The sequence below is a fragment of the Capricornis sumatraensis genome, chromosome 5 (genome assembly GCF_032405125.1).
Source record: "Capricornis sumatraensis isolate serow.1 chromosome 5, serow.2, whole genome shotgun sequence".
In the NCBI taxonomy this organism is placed as follows: Eukaryota; Metazoa; Chordata; class Mammalia; order Artiodactyla; family Bovidae; genus Capricornis; species Capricornis sumatraensis.
In genome coordinates, this window is record NC_091073.1 from 48,237,311 (window position 1) to 48,258,379 (window position 21,069).

At 35.7% G+C, this 21,069-nt stretch overlaps 1 protein-coding gene across 1 annotated transcript in view; it reads right to left on the minus strand.

Moving 5' to 3' along the window:
- Positions 1-21,069, minus strand: part of PHTF2 (putative homeodomain transcription factor 2) — an 89,375-nt gene that overhangs the window by 17,217 nt on the left and 51,089 nt on the right. Inside the window, exons 7-9 of the mRNA XM_068972391.1 lie at positions 12,409-12,595; positions 10,749-10,904; positions 5,111-5,329 (exon numbers count right to left, since the gene is read on the minus strand). Of these exons, the coding sequence (XP_068828492.1) occupies positions 5,111-5,329; positions 10,749-10,904; positions 12,409-12,595 (562 nt within the window). The remainder of the gene's footprint in view (positions 1-5,110; positions 5,330-10,748; positions 10,905-12,408; positions 12,596-21,069) is intronic.

Genomic DNA, 21,069 nt, shown 5'->3' on the forward strand with positions numbered 1-21,069 from the left:
CTGTCAGGCTCTTCTATCCATGGGATTTCCCAGGCAAGAATACTGGGGTGGGTTGCCATTTCCTTCTTCATGGGATCTTCCTGACACAAGGACCAAAACCATGTCTCCAGCAGTGGCAGGTGGATTCTTTGCTACTGAGCCACCAGGGAAGCCCTGGGAATGCACCTTTATATATACTCATCCGTGGCTACAGAATAAAAATTTTCTCTTTTAGAAATGTTTCAGTAACTATTTACCAAGAAAAGAAAATAAAACTACGTATTTGGTGACACACTGTCTAGAACACACTGATTGAAATGTTCAGTGCGTCTTCATGGGGAGGAATTTTCCAGTCTTTATTGTAGGCAGAAAAGGGTCCTCCAAACCTTATACAGATCTTAGCCAAACAAACAAACAAAAAAGGCAGCTTTTCATTAAAGGGAGCTAATTTCAGCTAAAACTGAAAATATGAGCTTGTTTTTAGAAGGCTGAGAATACAGAATGCATGTGAAATCGTCCTAAATCAAAAAGCAAAATCACTTTAAATCTAGAATACTGTAATTAATATGTAGAGTAAAACAGTAAAAAAAAAATTTTATTTTACCAAAAAAAGGAAAAAAGAGATATAACAGATTTAGGACCAAAATTTATTCTATAGAGCATTCATTACAACAAAATTTTTAATCATTTAAGAAAGGTCTACTTAGCACCTTTTGAAAATTTTTGTTTCATTATTTGACTCAACTAATATTAAGCACCTACTATGTACCAAGTGCTGTGTGATACAACAATGAGCAAAGCAACGCGCGGTCCCTAGCTCTGTGCCACTTATGCGGTTGCTAAGAAAAGAGCTCACAGACATTTTCATAAACCTAAAATCCAGTTATTATCCTCAGTGACTTAGATGAATATACAGGTGCCTATCCATCACCCTTTTCCCACGCATTATTCTCTTCTTTTTTTTTTTTTTTCTACTTCTTAAATTCGAGGGATCTTCAACTAGTCCCATGACCACACCCTGGACCCTGTCACCACACTGAAATGCCTACTTCTGAAATGAGACTCTAACCACAGTCTTCCATCTTACCAGAGAGGAAAGATTCCGCAAACCTTCAATTTAAAACACACTTTTTCTTGAACGCACATATTCTTCAACCTATCGGTCTCTTCTTCTTCATATTTCCTTCTCAACTTAACATGTTTAGATTCTTGCCTTATCCATTTTTTTAACCAGCATAGCATCCCCTTTCCTGTCCCTTGAATAGCAACTACTTGGCACCTACACTGTGTGACTCTGGGTGCATTACTTAATCCTGAGCCTTCATCTCATTTATGAAACAAAAAACTACATTGACATAAATCATGGAGATTATATGAGACAATACATCTAGACTACTTTGCCCAATGGGTGATATATAGGGTCAATGCTTATTAAATCTTTGTTATTATAATTATTACAACTATATTCTAGAGAATATCATACAACTGTGTAAAACTGTTATTTTTCAGTCACTAAGTCATGTCCGACTCTTTGTGACCCCATGCACTACAGCACACCAGGCTCCTCTGTCCTCCACTATAACCCAGAGTTTGCCCAAATTCAAGTCCAGTGAGTCGGTGATGCTATCTAATCACCATCCTATGCCACCTCCTTCTCCTTTTGCCTTCAATCTTTCCCAGCGTAAGGGTCATTTCAAATGAGTCAACTCTTTGCTTCAGGTGGCCAAAGTATTGGAGGTTCAGCTTCAGTGCTAGTCCTTCCAATGAATAGTCAGAGTTGGTCTCCTTTAGGATGGACTGGTTGGATCTCCTTGCAGTCCAAGGGATTCTCAAGAGTCTCCTCCAACACCACAGTTCAAGAGCATCCATTCTTTTCACTCAACCTTCTTTATAGTCCAACTCTCACATCTGTACATGACTACTGGAAAACCCAAAGCTTTGACTTCACATACCTTTGTCAGGAAAGTGATGCCTCTGCTTTTAATATGCTGTCTAGGTTTGTCATAGCTCTCCTTCCAAGGAGCAAGGGTCTTTTTTTAATTTCATGGCTGCAGTCACCATTGGCTGTGATTTTGGAGCTCAAGAAAATATTTTTTTGAAAATCCATCACTGCTTCTACTTTTCCCCCTTCTATTTGCCATAAGTGATGGGACCAGATGCTGCAATCTCAGCTTTATTTAATGTTGAATTTTAAGCCAGCTTTTTCACTATCCTCTTTCACCTTCATCAAGACGCTCTTTAGTTCCTCTTCCCTTTCTGCCATTAGGATGGTATCATTTGCATATCTGAGGTTGTTGATATTTCTCCTTGCAATCTTGATTCCAGCTTGTGAGTTATCCAGCATGGCATTTTGCATGATGTACTCTGCATATAAATTAAATAAGCACGTGACAATATACAGCCGTGATGTACTCCTTTCCCAATTTGGAAAATTGGATGTTCCATGTCTAGTTCTAACTGTTGCTTCTTGACCCGCATACAGGTTTCTCAAGAGGCAGGTATGGTGGTCTGGTATTCTCATCTCTTTAAGAATTTTCCATAGTTTGTTGAGATCTACACAGTCAAAGGCTTTAGCATAGTCAATGAAGCAGAAATAGATGTTTTTCTGGAACTCCCTTGCTTTCTTCATGATCCAATGAATGCTGGCAATTTGACCTCTGGTTCCTCTTCCTTTTCTAAATCCAGTTTGTACATCTAGAAGTTCTAGGTTCACATGATATTGAAGCCTAGCTTGAAGGATTTTGAGTGTTTCCTTGCTAGCAAGTGAAATGAGTGCAATTGCATGGTAGTTTGAACATTCTTTGGCATTGGAATGAAAACTGACTTTTCCAGTCCTCTGGCCACTGCTGAGTTTTCCAGATTTGTTGGCATATTCAGTGTAGCACTTTAACAGCATCATCTTGTAGGATTTATAACAGCTCACCTAGAAATCCAGCACTTTTGCTAGCTTTGTTTGTAGTAATGCTTCCTAAGGCTCACTTGACTTCACACTCTAGGATATTCAATGTGAGTGGCCACACCATGGCCCACACCGAGCCATTAAGATCTTTTTTGTACAGTTCTTCTATGTATTCTCAATCTCTTCTGCTTCTCTTTGGTTCTTACCACTTCTGCCCTTTATGGTGCCCATCCTTGCATGAAATGTTCCCTTGATATTTCCAATTTTCTTGAAGAGATCTCTAGGTTTTCTACTCTATTGTTTTCCTCTATCTCTTTGCAATATTTAAGACTCTCTCTCTCTCCTTCCTATTCTCTGGAACTCTGCATTCAGTTTGGTATATCTTTCCCTTTCTCTCTTTTCTTTTGCTTCTCTTCTTTGCTATCTATAAAGCCTCCTCAGACAACCACTTTGTCTTCTTACATTTCTTTGGGATGATTTTGGTTACTGCCTCCTGTATAAGGTTATAAACTTCTGTCTCCAGGGACTGTAACAGATCTAATCCCTTGAATCTATTCATCACCTTCACTGTATAATCATAAGGGATTTGATTTAGGTCATACCTGAATGGTTTTCCCTACTTTCTTCAATTTAAGCCTAAATTGTGCAATAAGGAGCTCATGATAGGAGCCACAGTCAGCTCCAGATCTTGTTTTTGCTGACTACATATAGTTTCTCCATTTTCAGGAACTAAGAACATAATCAATCTGACTTCAGTATTGACCATCTGGTGATGTCCATGGGTAGAATCATCTCTTGGGTTGTTGGAAAAGAGAGTTTGCTATGACCAGCAAGTTCTCCTGACAAAATCTGTCAGCCTCTGCCTTGTTTCATTTTATACTCCAAGGTAAAACTTGCTTCTCTGATTATCTCTTGACTTCCTACTTTTGTGTTCCAATCCCCTATGATAAAAAGGACATATTTTTTTGGTGTTAGTTTTAGAAGGTGTTGAAAGGCTTCACAGAACTAGTCAACTTCAGCTTCTTCAGCATCAGTGACTGGAGCACAGACTTGAATTACTATAATGCTGAATGGTTTGCTTTGGAAAATGTGTAGACTGGGCAGCTACAAATTCATAGTTTTAGATTCCAGCTAAAGAAAGATTTCATTCAACCAAGTAGGAGTGTGACTCTTTTAATGTGTTATATGGCCTGAACACAAATAAACATATACTCTTTCCTCACTATCTCCATTTCCCGTAAATGATAATGCCAAGCCCTCACCACTATCCACAAGCCCCTTATCCTATCTCACTTCTTTACTATTAAGAGACCATCTGGCCTCCAGCACTTCAAATAGAGATCATGCAGTAACTCTCATGGTCTGACTTGCTTCATGAACTCTTCCTCCCCTGCCTGTTTCAGCAGAGAATGTGTTCCTTGTCCTATTGGAGGCTAGGCTTCCTAAGTATACCTTTTCTCCAGAACCCTAAGAAACCAAAACTGTACCAATTTTCCCACCTGTTTTTCTCCTATGCACATAAGTGCTCTCCCATCTTCACATCTAGCAGCTGGGGACCAAAACATTCCTTCACTTTCTCCAACTTGTCAGGGTTATGCTTCTTTTTTTTTTATTATTATTTATTTTATTTATTTATTTAGCTGCATCGGGTCTTAGTTGCAGTACTCTGGATCTTCTCATTGTAGTTATATGTTGAAATGATAATATTTTGAATATACTGGGTTAAACAAAACACATTTAAACTAATTTTATCTTTGTAAGTGTTTTTAAATGAGACTACCAGAAAACTTTAAATTATGTATGTAACTCATTTTATTTCTGTTGGATAGCATTACTACAGGCACTTTGAAATAGAAATCTGATATTCATGAGGTGTAGATTTGTGAATTATAATTGTATATGTGTGTGGAATTAAGGTTACAGGTATAGATGAATCTGACCATGAAGCATGCTTAGTGAGAAAAGGACTAATACATCTAAAGTACAATCTGACTCAGAAAATTCTATTTGCCAATAATTTCTCAGGAACATATGTTTGCAAGGTGATTGACAATCACTATATAAATACTAAGATTCTATGTTCCTATGAAGCCAGATCATAGGTCACATAAAGATTAAAATATGGGAACATTATTTTAATTGAATGTAAGTTTTCTCTCACCTCTGTAAAATGTACATACATTCAAAGGAGCGGGACCAACAGCCCCACACAATCCAACACTGTAAACCAACCTGATGAAAAGGGTCGTCTCTATATTCTTTTTTCACACATGGATTAATTTGAGGATTTTCCACATCTGTCTCACTGGTACAAGATGATCGGCATTCTGCACAATGTAACAAGTCTTCCCATAATACATCTTCTGTTTCAGATTCTGGCCTTGTGCTCTCAGAATCCTGTCTGGAACTTGAACAGCGAGAGCTGCAACTAGTACCCGATTTAGGGGCATCCTGAAATCAAGATATTCTTTGACATTAATACAATTTATGTACCCTTTCCAACTCAATGGATTTTATCAGAAACATATATTGCTACTTTTTACTAAAACAACAAACACACTGCCAAATGACAGTGAAATAAATAGCAAAACATTAAAATACATATTACTTTTTAAGGAGTAACAAAATTTTCTCATATCAAAATGTGATTTCACATCTCAGCTTCAGTATTATTTTGCAGGCAAAAGCTATGCCTGTTTTCTCTTAAACTTTATACAAAGTTCAGAATTCAAAGACTAGCCTAAATCTATATGGACTGCATAGTCAGTGAATACTAACCCACTTTAACTGATATATTTAATGAAGTTCTTTTCTTACTCTAGTCTTTTTTTGTTTTTTAGGTTTCATATATCTACTGTTTTCGTTTTTCAAACAGAAGTTCAATAAATTGATATAAAATTAACAAATACTCTATACCAGGAAGATAACTGCCAACTTGTGTTTTTTAAATGTGTGCTGTGCTTAGTCATGCCTGATTCTTTGTGGTCCCATGGACTATAGTCTTCCAGGCTCCTCTGTTCATAGGATTCTCCAGTCAAGAATACAGGGGGTAGGTTGCCATGTTCTCCTCCAGGGGATCTTCCCAACTCAGGGACTGAACCAAGGTCTCCCACACTGCAGGCAGAATCATTACCATCCAGGCAAACCCAAGAATACTGGAGTGGGTAGCCTATCTCTTCTCCAGCAGAACTTCCTGAACCAGGAATTGAACCAGGGTCTCCTGAATTGCAGGGGGATTCTTTACCAGCTGAGCTACCCAGGAAGTCCCAGGTTTTTTAGATAATCTATGGTAATAAAAAAAAAAGTGGAAAACTAAAAGGCCTAAGTTAAATAATTTCTCATCAATATACTTTTCCACTAGGAGTTTTTTCAAATACAAAATAAATACCTTTGAGTAAAATTTTAATTTAAATTAATTCAAAAGTGAAAATGAAGTCGCTCAGTTGTCTCTGACTCTGTAGCCCTACAGGCTTCTCAGTCCATGGGATTTTCCAGGCATGAATATTGGAGTGGGTTGCTATTTCCTTCTCCAGGGGATCTTCCTGACACAGGGACAGAACCCGGGTCTTCTGCACTGTAGGCAGATGCTTTACCATCTGAGCTACCAGGGAAGTGTTTTTTTTTTTTTAATAACTTCCTAAATAAAGAATGGTAATAGCCATCCTTATAGTCAAGTACACTGAAATTTTTGGATTTGTTTTTACCCATCCTCTGTTGGTAAGACTGTCAATTTTACTTGCAAATGTTTTATATTTATTCCTCTCTCTTTGCCATGTTACCACAATGGTTCAGATTTCATCATTCACACTTTATTTACTGTAAGACCTTCCTTATTGACCCCCATCTGAAAGGCCTTTCCCTATTTCTAGATTAACCTTCTCACAGTGCTGCTGCTCTTTCATTCCTCAGACTAAAATCTTTCTGTGGCTTCTCACATTCCTTCAACCAGCACGCTTGTCTTTCAATGTACTACTTTGGACCCTGTTGTCTATTTCTCCCACAGCGACACTGGGCTACTCCCTAGCCCCTCAACACAGCTTGCTCTTTGCCACTCGAGCCTCTGATCATGTTCCTAGCATGATTAACATTAATCATGTTAATCCTACTCTCCTTTAAAGTCTACTCTACAAAGTATCACGAAAATACCATCTCTACCCTTTCTAGCCTGTCTTACGTTGTTTCTGAATCATCCAATGGGGAATAAAACTACCTACCTTAAAGAGATACTGAAAATTAAATGAGCACTGTGGTTTTTAATGCAAACCTAGTACAAAGCAGGGGCTCGACAAATGTTAGTTTAAAGCTACTCTCTACCCATGGCTGATTCACGTCAATGTATGACAAAAGCCACTACAATATTGTGAAGTAATTAGCCTCCAATTAAAATAAATAAATTAAAAAAAATAAAGCTACTCTCTATTTAGAGCAATCATTTTGTCCCTGAAGCAAGTTGTTACTTTTTATGTTTATTTAATGACAAATTTTGCATTGTTTTCTGGCATCTGAAATTTATCTATGTTAGTTCAATGCTCATGTAGTTCATATTCTCAAATATATTATATCTCTTAAATATACTATAAGTCCGTGAAAGACAGAAACCACTTTTTTTGCCATTGTTAGCACAAGTAACAAATATCTTAAATGAATTAGATATATTATTGATAATTAATTTATTGATACTAGGATGGGATACCATAAACAAAAATTTACTGCACTGATAAGAGTATTTATGGGAGGAACGTTGTTTGAGAGAGGAAAATTTTCCAGAAGAGCTGAGCAGGAAAATGAATAAAGAAGGAAAAAGGGTAAAAATAAGTCAATTTTGTTTTAAGACATACACTCCCAAAATACTTCAGACTCAGTAATATCAACCATAATATTTGAAAGATAAGCTGTTTTCATTAGATAGGAAGACACACTGTATTAAGTAATCAGTAATTGCTAAATCAAAATTTTTAATGAAACTAGATTATCTGTAACTAATTGCTGATGCAGACTTGCTAACCAGATACAAATATAAGTAATAAGATTAAAGGCCTGATAACTGTTTAGGTGAAACTAATGGGTGATTTCAGGGATTAAAAAAATGTATATGTAATTCTTAATAAATGTATTTCATCAAATATTCATTGCTAAGTGGGCCATTTCACAAATGTCGAATCTAAACATTATTACCTATAATTGCTTACATTTCAAACAGAATTTTACCTGAAATATTTAGGTGGTTAATGGCCACTTTAAATTTCACTACAAATTGCTGAATTAAGCCTAAAAGTAGGAAATTTTAGAACTGAAGAAAATAGCTCAATGGGTCATTCAATATGGTTTGCTCTGCTTATCTCAAATCTCTAGACTGGTAGTTTCAATTGAGGATACAATCATATTAATAAAGACTATTTATTTGAACTGAAATAGTTGAAGGGAAGAAGCATTTATAATATAAATGCTTTGTGCCAGGCAATTATGCATAATCTTATTTAAACTTAACAATCTGATGAGGCCAGTCTCCTCTCCCCACTGTACAGAAGCAGAAACTGAGACTCACGCAAGTTAAACAATTTTTCCAAAGTCACTTAAGTAGTCTGACTCCAAGCCCATTGTTTCTTCATTATGCTTCCCATTATCAGATGAAAAGCTAATTCACAACAGGAAATAAAAACTGAGACACTTGCAGAGTTAAACAAAGCAAGACAGAGCTAAGAAATAGTACAAATGCTTAAAAGGAGCTACCAATTACCCAGGACATCTATATCCCAGATAACCAAGTAATTCCACCACCATCTTCCCAATAGGAGACTGGAAGAAACCCATCAGACATGGTAGATATTAACAGCAGAAACAGGCAAGGAACCAGGGTAGGGAGTTGAGGGGTAAGAGACAGAAGGGTTAAGTCAAAGTCCAAGATACTGAATGGCAAGATCACACCTCATCCCCAACTCCCTTGGTGCCAAACACCATGACAACATGGTATAGTACCTACCACTCCCATGCCACCAGAAGACTGGATGATTTCTTCTTGAAAAACAAAATCCCCCTAAGAAGCATATCTACAGATGCTAACATGTGGGAGGCTTACAACAAATGGCTGAGTTTCTGAAAAGTACTCTTATAGTGAGGCCCATCAGTCCTGCTCCTGCACAAAGTGTTTCCCCAAATGATTTCTTTGTGTCTCACCCTAAAAGAAAACAGTATCACCAGTAATTTGAAAAGTACAGCAATAACTACATATAGATGCAAAACAACACTATAAATCCTGTTTGAATTTTACTTATTCAAAGGAGGTTTTGTTTTGCTTTTTTAATAGAACAATAAGAACAACTTTTCAGTTGGTTTGACTTGAGAGTAAAAAATTTTGAAATACAGCCTTTTAAATATCCTTGAGTCTCAAGTTTCTCACTTCACAGATGAAAAATTTGAAGATCTGATTTTATTTTTAATGTAATCTTTTAGATCACTTTTAAAAGATTTAAAACAACCACTGCCTACTCTCTAATTATTAGCCTTAATTAGCTTAGAATCTGGAAGATGTGAAGAAACATTTATTTAAAAGTTAAGATTAGCAGAATAATGTTCTGTCCTTCAAAAGTCTCAATATTGGGACTTCCCTGGTTGTCCAGTGGCTAAGACCCCTAGCTCCCAATCCAGGGGGCCCAGGTTCAATCCATGACCAGGAAAATAGATCCCACATGCAGTAACTAAGACCTGGCACAGCCAAATAAACAAATAGTAAAAAAAAAAAAGAAAAAAAGAATCTCAAATCTCAAAATATAGTTGCAAATCAAGAAAAGTAAAGATTATGGGTAAAAAAAGTAACTGTAAAACCAAATACGTTATTCTATAGGAGGGTGGAGACCTCTTTTTATAGAAGGTTCTAAATCCTTTTCAGGACCAACAGACTTTCACCTGTTTACAGACTATAAATTTCACAAGCGTGGTTATCTGGCTTAGGAACAGGAGATGGAACATCAGTTGTGGGTGAAGAAGCAATGAGCAGACACACTGGCATTATGTGTCTTTCAAATGGAGCCACTAACAGAAGAAACAGCCATAGTTCACAAGAAAGATTAACTAGAGACAGAATCACAAAGAAAAGTATAGGAAAAACAAGTAACTCCTTCAATCTTAAAACTCTTAAGGTTGTCATATTACAACATAGCATAATATTAGATTTTTCAGAAGTTTGACTCTAAACCATCAAGAAAAATATATATATTCTAATATAGTACAAAAAGAGCAGAAGGTAACATTTATCAGCAAGTGACAAAAGGAGTAATTCATGTGCCCTGAAGAAAGACAATGTTCTATCCTTAAGAAAAAGTGAAAATACAATTGAATGAAAAAATCTTTTTCTATTGAAATAGTTTCCAGAGATATGACAACATCAAGAGATGTAATAAAGTTGGAAAAAAAGGGTTAAAGAAAAACACACATTAATAAAGAAATATAAGAGTTATAGAAGAAAAAGGAATTGAATTTTATAGTGTGGGCAATGTAACTGGTGACAGTGACAAGAAAGAAGTCACTTAGAATAGTAACACTGCTATAATTTAGAAGTTGTAAAGCCTTTTCAAATTGTGGAATTCTAACATGGGAGTTCAGATTGTCTCTCCAGAACGCTCTTTAAAAGAAAACAACAAACTCAATGTATGAATCCTCAGAGACGATGCACAAAGTGAATAAAAGTATGTGGCTATTTATATGTGAAATATGTAAAACTAAAAGTACTCTTCTATAAATCCAGATCATATAACAGTAAGATATTGAGATTGATGGGAGATATTTATTTCAGTAATATATTCAATAGTTAAAAGAAGTTGTAAATGAAAAACATATAGATAAATATGCACAAATGTAAGGCCAAAGTAAATACCTCATTAGGGTAATGTTTCTTATAATGGTGTGACTTTCTATTCCGAAGAATGCTCTCAGAAGTCCTGTCTGCATGACGGCGCAATGGGTATCCTGTTTCTGGACCTTCTTCACTGGAGACTTCATCAGAGACATTTGTTACTGTCCTCTGGGTATCCTAAGTTAGGAGTATGCAAAGAGGATCATTGGTAATTTCTGACTAAACCTGTAGCTTTAAAACTGAAAAATATTAAATTATACATACATATATACACATACCTTCAAATACCTCTAAAAATTTCAAAGTAACTGATTAATACCACCTGATTTTCTAAAAAACATCTTAAATCAGTGACTTTGGTACTGTTCTGTCAAGAGTAACTCAAGTCATTTATCAAATATTGTCCTACAATGTTTCTGTTCAAAAGATCTGAAATAGCTTATAAAATTATGAGAACATAAAATAGTATAAAAGTAGAAAAGAGACCCTTTAAAAGAAGCTGAGAGACCTAAAATGAATTTACTATTTTCACAAACCAAAAATGCCATAAAACCAACCCTGTTTTAATAATGGTTTACAAGGCAAGATGAAGTGACTGGTAGCCAAATGAAACACGTATCAGACAGACAACATCATGTACACATTAAGACACCCAGATTTCAGAAATTCTGAAACCAAGAGACTTCAGAATAGGTATTTTATTGATACTTTCATGTTCCTCTTATAGAATGTTAGTAGGTAATACATATCTGGAAATGTGTTTGAAAACTGCATAACTAAAAACTTTGTTTGTTGAGACATGCTAGTGATGTGAGGCTCACATTACCAGAGAGTTAAATGCCTCAAAAATCTAAAATTATGGCAAGGAACTCTATTTTACTGCCACTCTGTGATATTTATTATATAGCTACAGGTACTGAAAATATATATACTGTCAAGCTATAACACATACTTTACTCAAATAGAGAATTCTCTTTTCTTCATTTACTATTCCTCAATAGCCACATTCATGCTTATATTTCTAAATGTAACTAAGGTATTATCTTTTAATTTGACCAAATTTTTTCCTCTGTAACAGCTTTTAAAGAAAAAAATTATCTAACTAAAAAACTTCAGGGAAATGAAGAGAAAGAAGATATTTATATTAGGCTATGTTACAATAAACCTAGGGTTTCTTTTAGAAAAGTAAGTAAACAATTGTTATCCTTAAATATTTTCTCTAAGAATTTTAAAAAACAAAACAAATGTGCTGACACCAAAGGTCACAAAGGTAGGAAAAACAAAGTAAGATTTTCTTATAGAGAACATTAAAGGAAAACCAGGGTCCTAGGTTAAGCTTTTAGATTAACATAGATCTTCCATTTGAAACAAATTCATTTACACATATGGAAATGGAGAAATAAAAAGTAAGGTTTAATGAACATTAATTATAAATTTAAAACTAATTTAACATTTTAGAAAAATTGGAGTCAATTAATTTAGAAGGTGCCAGGTTATAATGGAAATCAGGCTTACTCACATTACTTTATCTATTCTCAGCATTATCAGTGTTATTTGTAAACACTCAGAGAATAAATTCTGAAGAATATATATACACTCAAGGGTAACTACTACATCTAAGTCACTTTCCATTAACTAATGTAAAATCTCACAAAGTATTATTTTTTTTAATCACACGTACTTTGCTGGGGATGTTCCTCAGTGTTCCGGTGTTCCAGGTTGCCTCTTCTGGTCGAAGAGTTTCACACTGAGGTTCATGGCTTTGTATTCCATCTTCACCGCTTTTAACAGTCTTTTTCCCATCAAGGGATACATAGCCATTGTCAGTCTCAGTTGATTTATCAATTGAATTCTTTGCTTTCTTTGATCTACAAAGAAAAATATGTGAAATGTGTTATATAGACTTAGTTTATTTTGGATAGGTTACCAGTAGAAATTATAGTCTGCTAAAAATTAAACATGGTAGTTATCTCTCAGGTTTTAATTGCTATCTTATATTTACAATAAATCATTCATAAAAATAATATCATAAAAATAAATATGAAAACCAAGGTCCTATTTTACCTTACTTTATAAGTTTTAAGGTTTTACAAACAGCAATTCTAAGAGACATGCCCTAACTTATCAAACAATATTTGGTCAAAATCAACCGGTCTTTGAGCAAAACCTAGATCAAAATTTGGCCCATTTTATTATGGTTAATAATATACTTTTAAAGACTAATTTTTAAAAAACTATCTCAGTAATTACAAAATTAAGTTACAATTAGTGGTTTAACTTAATTTTAATACTCTCCTTTACCCAAACACTTTACCATAAGTGTGGATACCTAAATACCTCTGATAAATTCATTTTAATACACAATGGAGACACAGGACCTTTGTAACATAAAAGCACATGAAAAAAGGGAAAACTTTGTACAAAATTCTACATAATGGAAGAAGTAAAAATGAAGAACACAAAAAGAAGTAACCTCTTTCACCCACTGAAATACTCTAGAAAAAACGTCAGTAATCATGTAGCTTACAAGTCTCTAAAAGACTACACTTGAGGTTCTTCATTTACAGGAATTAAGTTTTTCTCAATACATAATATGTAACATGGAAAATAATAAATCATTTTTGATTAATAGACAAATGTTTGAGGGATCCAGCGGGTGAAAGAATGGCTATTCAAAAGAAATGGTTAGTAGAAGAAATACAATGCAAATCCCACACAAACTTAAAATGTGCTCAATGCAGATTAAGTCTATCATAAAACATTATTAAAAAGCAACTGTGTCTAACTGTATTCAAAATAAATTTCCTTGAATTTTCTCAAGAGTATCGGCTTTGTAAGACAGGAAAAATAAAACTAGTACAATGCCTTCATGTAGGTCAAAAAACAGAACTTTTAAATGGTGGGGGGGAATGTTTCTTTGGGAGAAAAATGTTACCTTTAACACTACAGTTGCTCAGTTCTATTGGAATATATCAGAACTATACAAGACACTATAACTCATCTATGCTGAATGCTCGCTTTGGAAACAATAAATCAGAAATAAAAAGAGGTGTAGATGATTAATTTAAGGTCACACAGTCGGTTAGAGCCAAAGCTGACATCAGAACACAGACCTTCTGACTATGAGGTTTATTCTCTATATGATCTCCAACAGCCCACTGTTCGGGAAACTGCCTGTTAAGATTTCTTCTTAACACACTCAAGGCCTACAAAGTTTGTCTTACACTTCCGACCTTCTTCTGTAAGATTATGAAAGGGGACAGACAGATCATACCTCCCACATGCTCTACAGAGCTCTAATGCTTCCTTCCTGGTCACCAAGAACAGATAGATCTTCACAAAGGTGCAAGATGCAATGCCCAATCATCTCACCCTTTTCTTTCTGTATGACCCTAAGAGGCAGAGAGAGACTAAAGGCATGCACAACAGAACAAAGATCATTTAAGAGTGGCAGATGCAGGGAGGAAAATGAACTATGGGAGAGAGGAGAGACAGGGCAAAAGAGAAAATAAAAGGGGCAGAGGACACCTGTGGCCTTCTCTGCCTACAGAATGTCATTTACTGCTCCCTTAACCTCTCCCTTGAACACCGTGCAACATGGAGTTGTAGAAAAAGACCAAAAGAAGTGAAATTACTTGACCTTATAAAAATGTGGGAAGCTCAGACAGTGAAAGAGTGTGCTGGAAAGGTATTATGAAGCTTCATGGAAACTGTACTAGGTTGGAAAGGGAGGGTGAGGCCGTGAATAACAGGAAGGGAGACTGGAAAGTTAGCAGAATAGAGTCATTAATCAGCCAGGATATGCAAGGAGAGAAATTTATTTGGGAAGAAAGATGAAAATGTTGGAGTTAAGTCCCCAGGAACATCCTGAGAAAGATCAGTAGACAGTTGATAACACAGGCCTAGAAGACAATTGTTAAAGCAGAAAAAGTAGCTGTAACCTTGAAGAGTAACCCAGAATCCCAGAGGACCAAAAGATATGAACCTAGGAAAAGGGCTTGAATCTGTGATAATGGCTGCTTTAAGAATATTTCTAAAGAGAATGTATTCTTTCTTTACCAGGACAGAGTAGACTATTAAGCCAAGAGAAAGAGTTCCAGTAGAACTCATTCCATATAATTTTCAGCTATCTCCTACTTCCTCTCTTCCTTATCTCTGCCTCCTTCCAATTTTCTCTGGGCTGTTTCTCCCAATATCTCCTCAAAGTACAAGTAATGCTGTGAGAAGGTATGAATAGTAATTTACTAAGTTACAGTAGCTATTTGATATTTCTCTCACACTAAATGCAGATAAGTTGAAAATCCAGCTGAAATAACAAAGAAAATACTAAATGTAAGTACCAACCTCAGGGCTTACAAAGCAGCTTAAAATACAAACTGAGGCATCCTGGCAGTGGCTGATAACAGCAGTGGTAACAGGAGAGTTGCAAGAGCATACACTAGTTGGAATGGAACAGCAGGAGCAGCCCAGCAACAAACAATAATGGCAACTAATCTGAAGGCAGTTTTAGGGCAGGGGGCAAGGTGCAGCCCAGAGGACTGGAAATGGGCTATCAATACACACAGAGGATTAATCAAATAAGTATATTCAGGATTGGAACCAGGTTTTTCAGTGACAGAGAATGAAAATATAAAGAGGAGAAAAGATACAATGAGCTTTGTAGTACTGTATCTGAATTGGAACTATCTCTGAAAATCCATGGCTTATATCTAGACAAAGAAATAAATATAAACGTAAAAGGACACACACACACACACTTTCTAGCTCTTTCCACTGAGAAGGCTCCAGGGTGGCAACACTACAATAGCAATGAGTGTATCCAGCATTTAGAGCTTAGTTTCCACACATTACTCTCCTTGAAAAAGCAGTTCATTCCAAGCCTGAGGAAGAGAAAGTACAAGCTGAACCTGGAAACATTTTGTTGTACCAAAAAGTAAGGAAGGGTTCAGAAAATGACAAGGACATCCCCGAAAAGAAAAGAAACTGCTCTAAGGTATCCCCTGGCCAAACTGAAGCCAATCTAGTCATCCAAATAAAAAATGACAATAACAAATTGAAAAAATAAAAATCTCTAAGTAACCAATTAAGGGAAAGCTCTTCCTTAAAGTCAATGCCAAATAATAAATGTAGAGGGAAATGATGTAGTTAGAAAAATTACCATTTGGCAACTACCATAATTCAAGCAAGAATCATCAATGGATGCTAAAACTAGAAAGTGAAAGTGGGATCAGAAACAGGTCATTTTTACAGTTAATGTATCTCTACACAGGATATCTGTTGACTACAGAGGAAAAGTATATAAATTTACAGTGGAGAAATTTAGCTGATGCTGCTACTGCTAAGTCGCTTCAGTCATGCCTGACTCTGTGCAAACCCACAAATGGCAGCCCACTAGGCTCCACCATCCCTGGGATTCTCCAGGCAAGACCACTGGAGTGGGATGCCATTTCCTTCTTCAGAAATTTAGCAGACACTATCTTAATCAAGTGATTCATATAAATATCACTAGTGAGGAACAATCTACGCTGTTTGCCATCTGATAGTACACAATGATATTCCTACCAAAAATGCGCAACTGGGATATGAGGAAATATCACACAACTAACTCAGTGGTGGGCTGCTAAATGTTGAACAACCAGCTATCCAGGTGTAAAAAGTCCTTGTCTGTAGCGTTTTCTGATTTCCATGGTGTAGATAATCCTATCATGATCAATTTCAGACAGCATAAGGAAGAGATATACACTGAGCTCTCATGAGTCACCTGGAACTAGACACAGAAAACCACTGACACAAACCCACATTAAGGGACATTCTACTAAGTGACTGCCCTGTATCTTCCAAATTGTGAAAAACAGGAAACTTCAGGCAAGACTGAAGTCTGTCCCAGAGTGAAGGAGACTAAAAGGACATGACCCCTGAGTGTGGCATATAATCCCAGATTAGATCCTTTTGCTGTAAAAGATATTAATAGGGACAATTAACAGAATTGATCTGGGTCTCTGGGTGAAAAATATATGGGAGTTCTTTGCACTGTTCTCTCAACTTTTCTGTTAATTAACAATTGTTAAAATTGTTTCAAAGTAAAATTATACATTTTTAAAAGTACAAACTGATTACTTTAGATTTTGACATAGGAGAAATGCAGGAAGGAGAAAATGTAGGAGAGCTAAGTTCAAAAAAACATGTAGGTTAAAGAAGGTCAAAAATGTAAGTTAAAGAGGTTAAACCTCCAGGCAAGGTTTAATTTTACCACTGATTGCTATATCATTGATATTGTCATTAATAGCTGAAAGTAAGAACTTCACAGAGTAATAATTTCTCAAAAGGAACACAGATGACCAAGACTGAGATTTTAAGGAATTCCTCCCATTTCTTTATAGAAGAGAATAAAACTGTTAGGGAAAGACAGTGGGAGTGACATTCAGTTTTAAAAAATAGATAACTGTGAAATTCTACTTAGAATTTATTTTTTTAAAGGGAAGTGACTTCTACTTAAGACAACTTTAAAATATGCTAAAAAATAAACTGAAGGGAGATAAATATCATTTTGATTTTCTTCCTTTTTTGGGGGGGGATCATTTACTAGAATTTCCTCTTTTACAGGAGATAATTTAGTCAGTTTATTATTTTTTATTTTTGTCAATATTAATAGCACATTGATTTTAAAATAAACACATGTATCTAAATCATCTTTTTCTACCAAAAACAAAAAGCAAGGTAGAAAGAAGCTAGTTAGGAATTAAAACCTTACAGTATAGAAAGAAATGGTGCTTTTTACTATTATTTACAAAAAGATCTTATATTTGATAGCTATATTTAATGCATATAATACAGTCACCTAATAAAAACAGAGTTAACAATGGGCAGTGAGGTTAGCAGTATCTTAAAAAAGGAGATATACAAGTCTATACTGATTTTACTTACTCCACAACAGAAGTGGTATTTCTTGCATTTGGCCTTTTTTTAACTGAAGTATTGTTGATATACAATATTATTTTAGCTTCAGCTGTTAACAACATAGTGGTTCAGCATTTATATATTGCTGCACTGGATTTTGGACAAAAAGCATTTGCAATGACAGAATGTCCAACTTCATTGCCATGGTCATGGCTTATAAAGGGACTGATAACTAATAAACACTTTTGGAAGGCATGAACTGTCTAACACTTTCTTTGGAGTATCTTGCTTGACGTTCAAAGGAGGTAGCTCTATGTCAAAAATATCTTAGGAGGACATGACTTTAATTGCCTTAGTTCCTCTGTGAGACACAGTGGGAGACAATTTGGTTCTTTTCTGAAAAAAATGTAAGTAAATTTTGTACATGTACGATCTACACCATAAATAAATGATGAAACTAAATTTTTTCACATTAAAACTTTGGCCAAAAAGTTAACAGAACTTTTAAAGAACTACTTAGCTTATGAAATATCCAATCTACTATGCCAAACATGAGAATTAGTGTGTTTCTATATTTAAAAACCTAGTCAGGTTATCAAGAACACTCAGAATACTCTGTACTGCTATGGAAAAAAATGTTGGAAGTATTTTTTTGGTGCTCTCAAAACTGTTCAGAGCTATATAAACTGAGCGAACTGAAGATCATGCTTTTGGTACTAAAGGACATTAGACATGCTAGGGAAAAAGTTAACAGCAGCAGGTAACTCTGCTCTAGAATATAGTATGAAATTTCTGTTCCTGCTCTCATCTGCACATGGTTAGGAATCAAGGGGGGAGAGAGTTATAGAAACAAAATGCATAAAATCTCAGATATAAGAAAATGACAAAGGAGCCTATTACAACGATCACTGCTATCTGGATCTGTGACTACACCATGATTATATGCTAACATACCCCTTTCAAAGACTCTGGGGACCCTATGTTTCTCTAGGTATCCTCTATCACAAATAAGTTTGAGAGGTGTGCCAAATTATTTATAGTGCCTGTAACCTTTCCAGGATCAATCCAACCCTAAATACAGTGACGCTAGCAAATTTAATAAGTTATCTAGTTGTGTCCATAAGATAGTCTTAAAAATCTGGAAAAAGCCAGAATACACTGGCTTTTACATGGTCTTCATCCTTCTCCGGGAACACATGCAACATAGCTTCGCCCATACAACAGCTTAAACAACTGAATTATAAACTACAGTCAGTAAAAGCCAAGTTTTAATCCCTGTTATCTAAAATTCCTGGTGGAACTGCTTACTATTTACACTACGCAATACACTCCATTATGTGAAGAAAATCAATTTATTGAAACTTTAATTTTCACTTTGGTGTTAAAAATAGTAAATATGGAAGCTAAACAGAACAGAACACTTCAAGGTAGGTCAGTTACGCAGAGGAGTTAACACGAAACCTGATTTTATTCTACTGTCTCTAACTTACCAATTCAATTTATATAATTACTTTTTTTACTCAAAAGCATAATTCCAAATGCTTTTGTTTTAATGATATTGTGAGAGACAAATGAATTATTAAAGGACATGAAAGAGAATTTAGGAACTCTCTGAATAGTACTGTGTTGAAGAGATGTACAATCTAGATGCAATTCTCATATTTACTCTTCCTATAATTATGCTAATTTAAGACTATAACTAACTGATATTAAAGTGCTAAGTCCTTACAAAATACGACTGATTTGTGTATCCTTCTAATTGATATTTTGTCTGGCTCAGTTTTCTCAGGTTTACAGAATTCCTTTACGATAATTCCGAAATCTTTTCAAATGAGAAATATTATGCCTTACTTTAAAAAGTTTTATCTGGAAAATGAAATATACTCAGAAATGACATTAATAAGTAGTGCCTAGTGAGCTGACTGTGGCTCAGATCATGAACTCCTTATTGCCAAATTCAGAATTAAATTAGAGAAAGTAGGGAAAACCACTAGACCATTCAGGTATGACCTAAATCAAATCCCTTATGATTATACAGTGGAACTGAGAAATAGATTTAAGGGACTAGATCTGATACACAGAGTGCCTGATGAACTATGGACGGAAGTTCGTGACACTGTACAGGAGACAGGGATCAAGACAATCCCCATGGAAAAGAAATGCTAAACAGCAAAATGGCTCTCTGATGAGGCCTTACAAATAGCTGTGAAAAGAAAAGAGGTGAAAAGCAAAAAAGAAAAGGAAAGATATTCCCATTAGAATGCAGAGTTCCAAAGAATAGCAAGGAGAGACAAGAAAGCCTTCCTCTGGGATCAATGCAAAGAAATAGAGGAAAACAACAGAATGGGAAAGACTAGAAATCTCTTCAAGAAAATTAGAGATACCAAGGAAACATTTCATGCAAAGATGGGCTCGATAAAGGACAGAAATGGTATGGACCTGACAGAAGCAGAGGATATTAAGAAGAGGTGGCAAGAATACACAGGAGAACTGCACAAGAAAGAGCTTCACAACCCAAATAATCATGATGGTGTGATCACTCACCTAGAGCCAGACACCCTGGAATGTGAAGTAAAGTGGGCCTTAGAAAGCATCACTAGGAACAAAGCTAGTGGAGGTGATGGAATTCCAGTGGAGCTATTTCAAATCCTGAAAGATGATGCTGTGAAAGTGCTGCACTCAATATGCCAACAAATTTGGAAAACTCGGCAGTGGCCACAGGACTCAAAAAGGTCAGTTTTCATTCCAATCCCAAAGAAAGGCAATGCCAAAGAATGCTCAAACTACTGCACAATTGTACTCATCTTACATGCTAGTAAATGAACGCTCAAAATTCTCCAAGCCAGGCTTCAGCAATACGTGAACTGTGAACTCCCAGATGTTCAAGCTGGTTTTAGATAAGGCAGAGGAACCAGAGATCAAATTGCCAACATCCACTGGATCATCGAAAAAGCAAGAGAGTTCCAGAAAAACATCTATTTCTGCTTTATTGACTATGCCAAAGCCTTTGACTGTGGGGATCACAATAAACTCTGGAAAATTCTTCAAGAGATGGGAATACCAGACTACCTGACCAGCCTCTTGAGAAACCTATATGCAGGTCAGGAAGCAACAGTTAGAACTGGACATGGAACAACAGACTGGTTCCAAATAGGAAAAGGAGTACTTCAAGGAAGCACAAGCTGGAATTAAGATTGCCAGGAAAAATATCAATCACCTCAGATATGCAGATGACACCATCCTTATGGCAGAAAGTGAAGAGGAACTAAAAAGCCTCTTGATGAAAGTGAATGAGCAGAGTGAAAAAGTTGGCTTAAAGCTCAACATTCAGAAAACGAAGATCATGGCATCTGGTCCCATCACTTCATGGGAAATAGATGGGGAAACAGTGGAAACAGTGTCAGACTTTATTATTTGGGGCTCCAAAATCACTGCAGATGGTGAT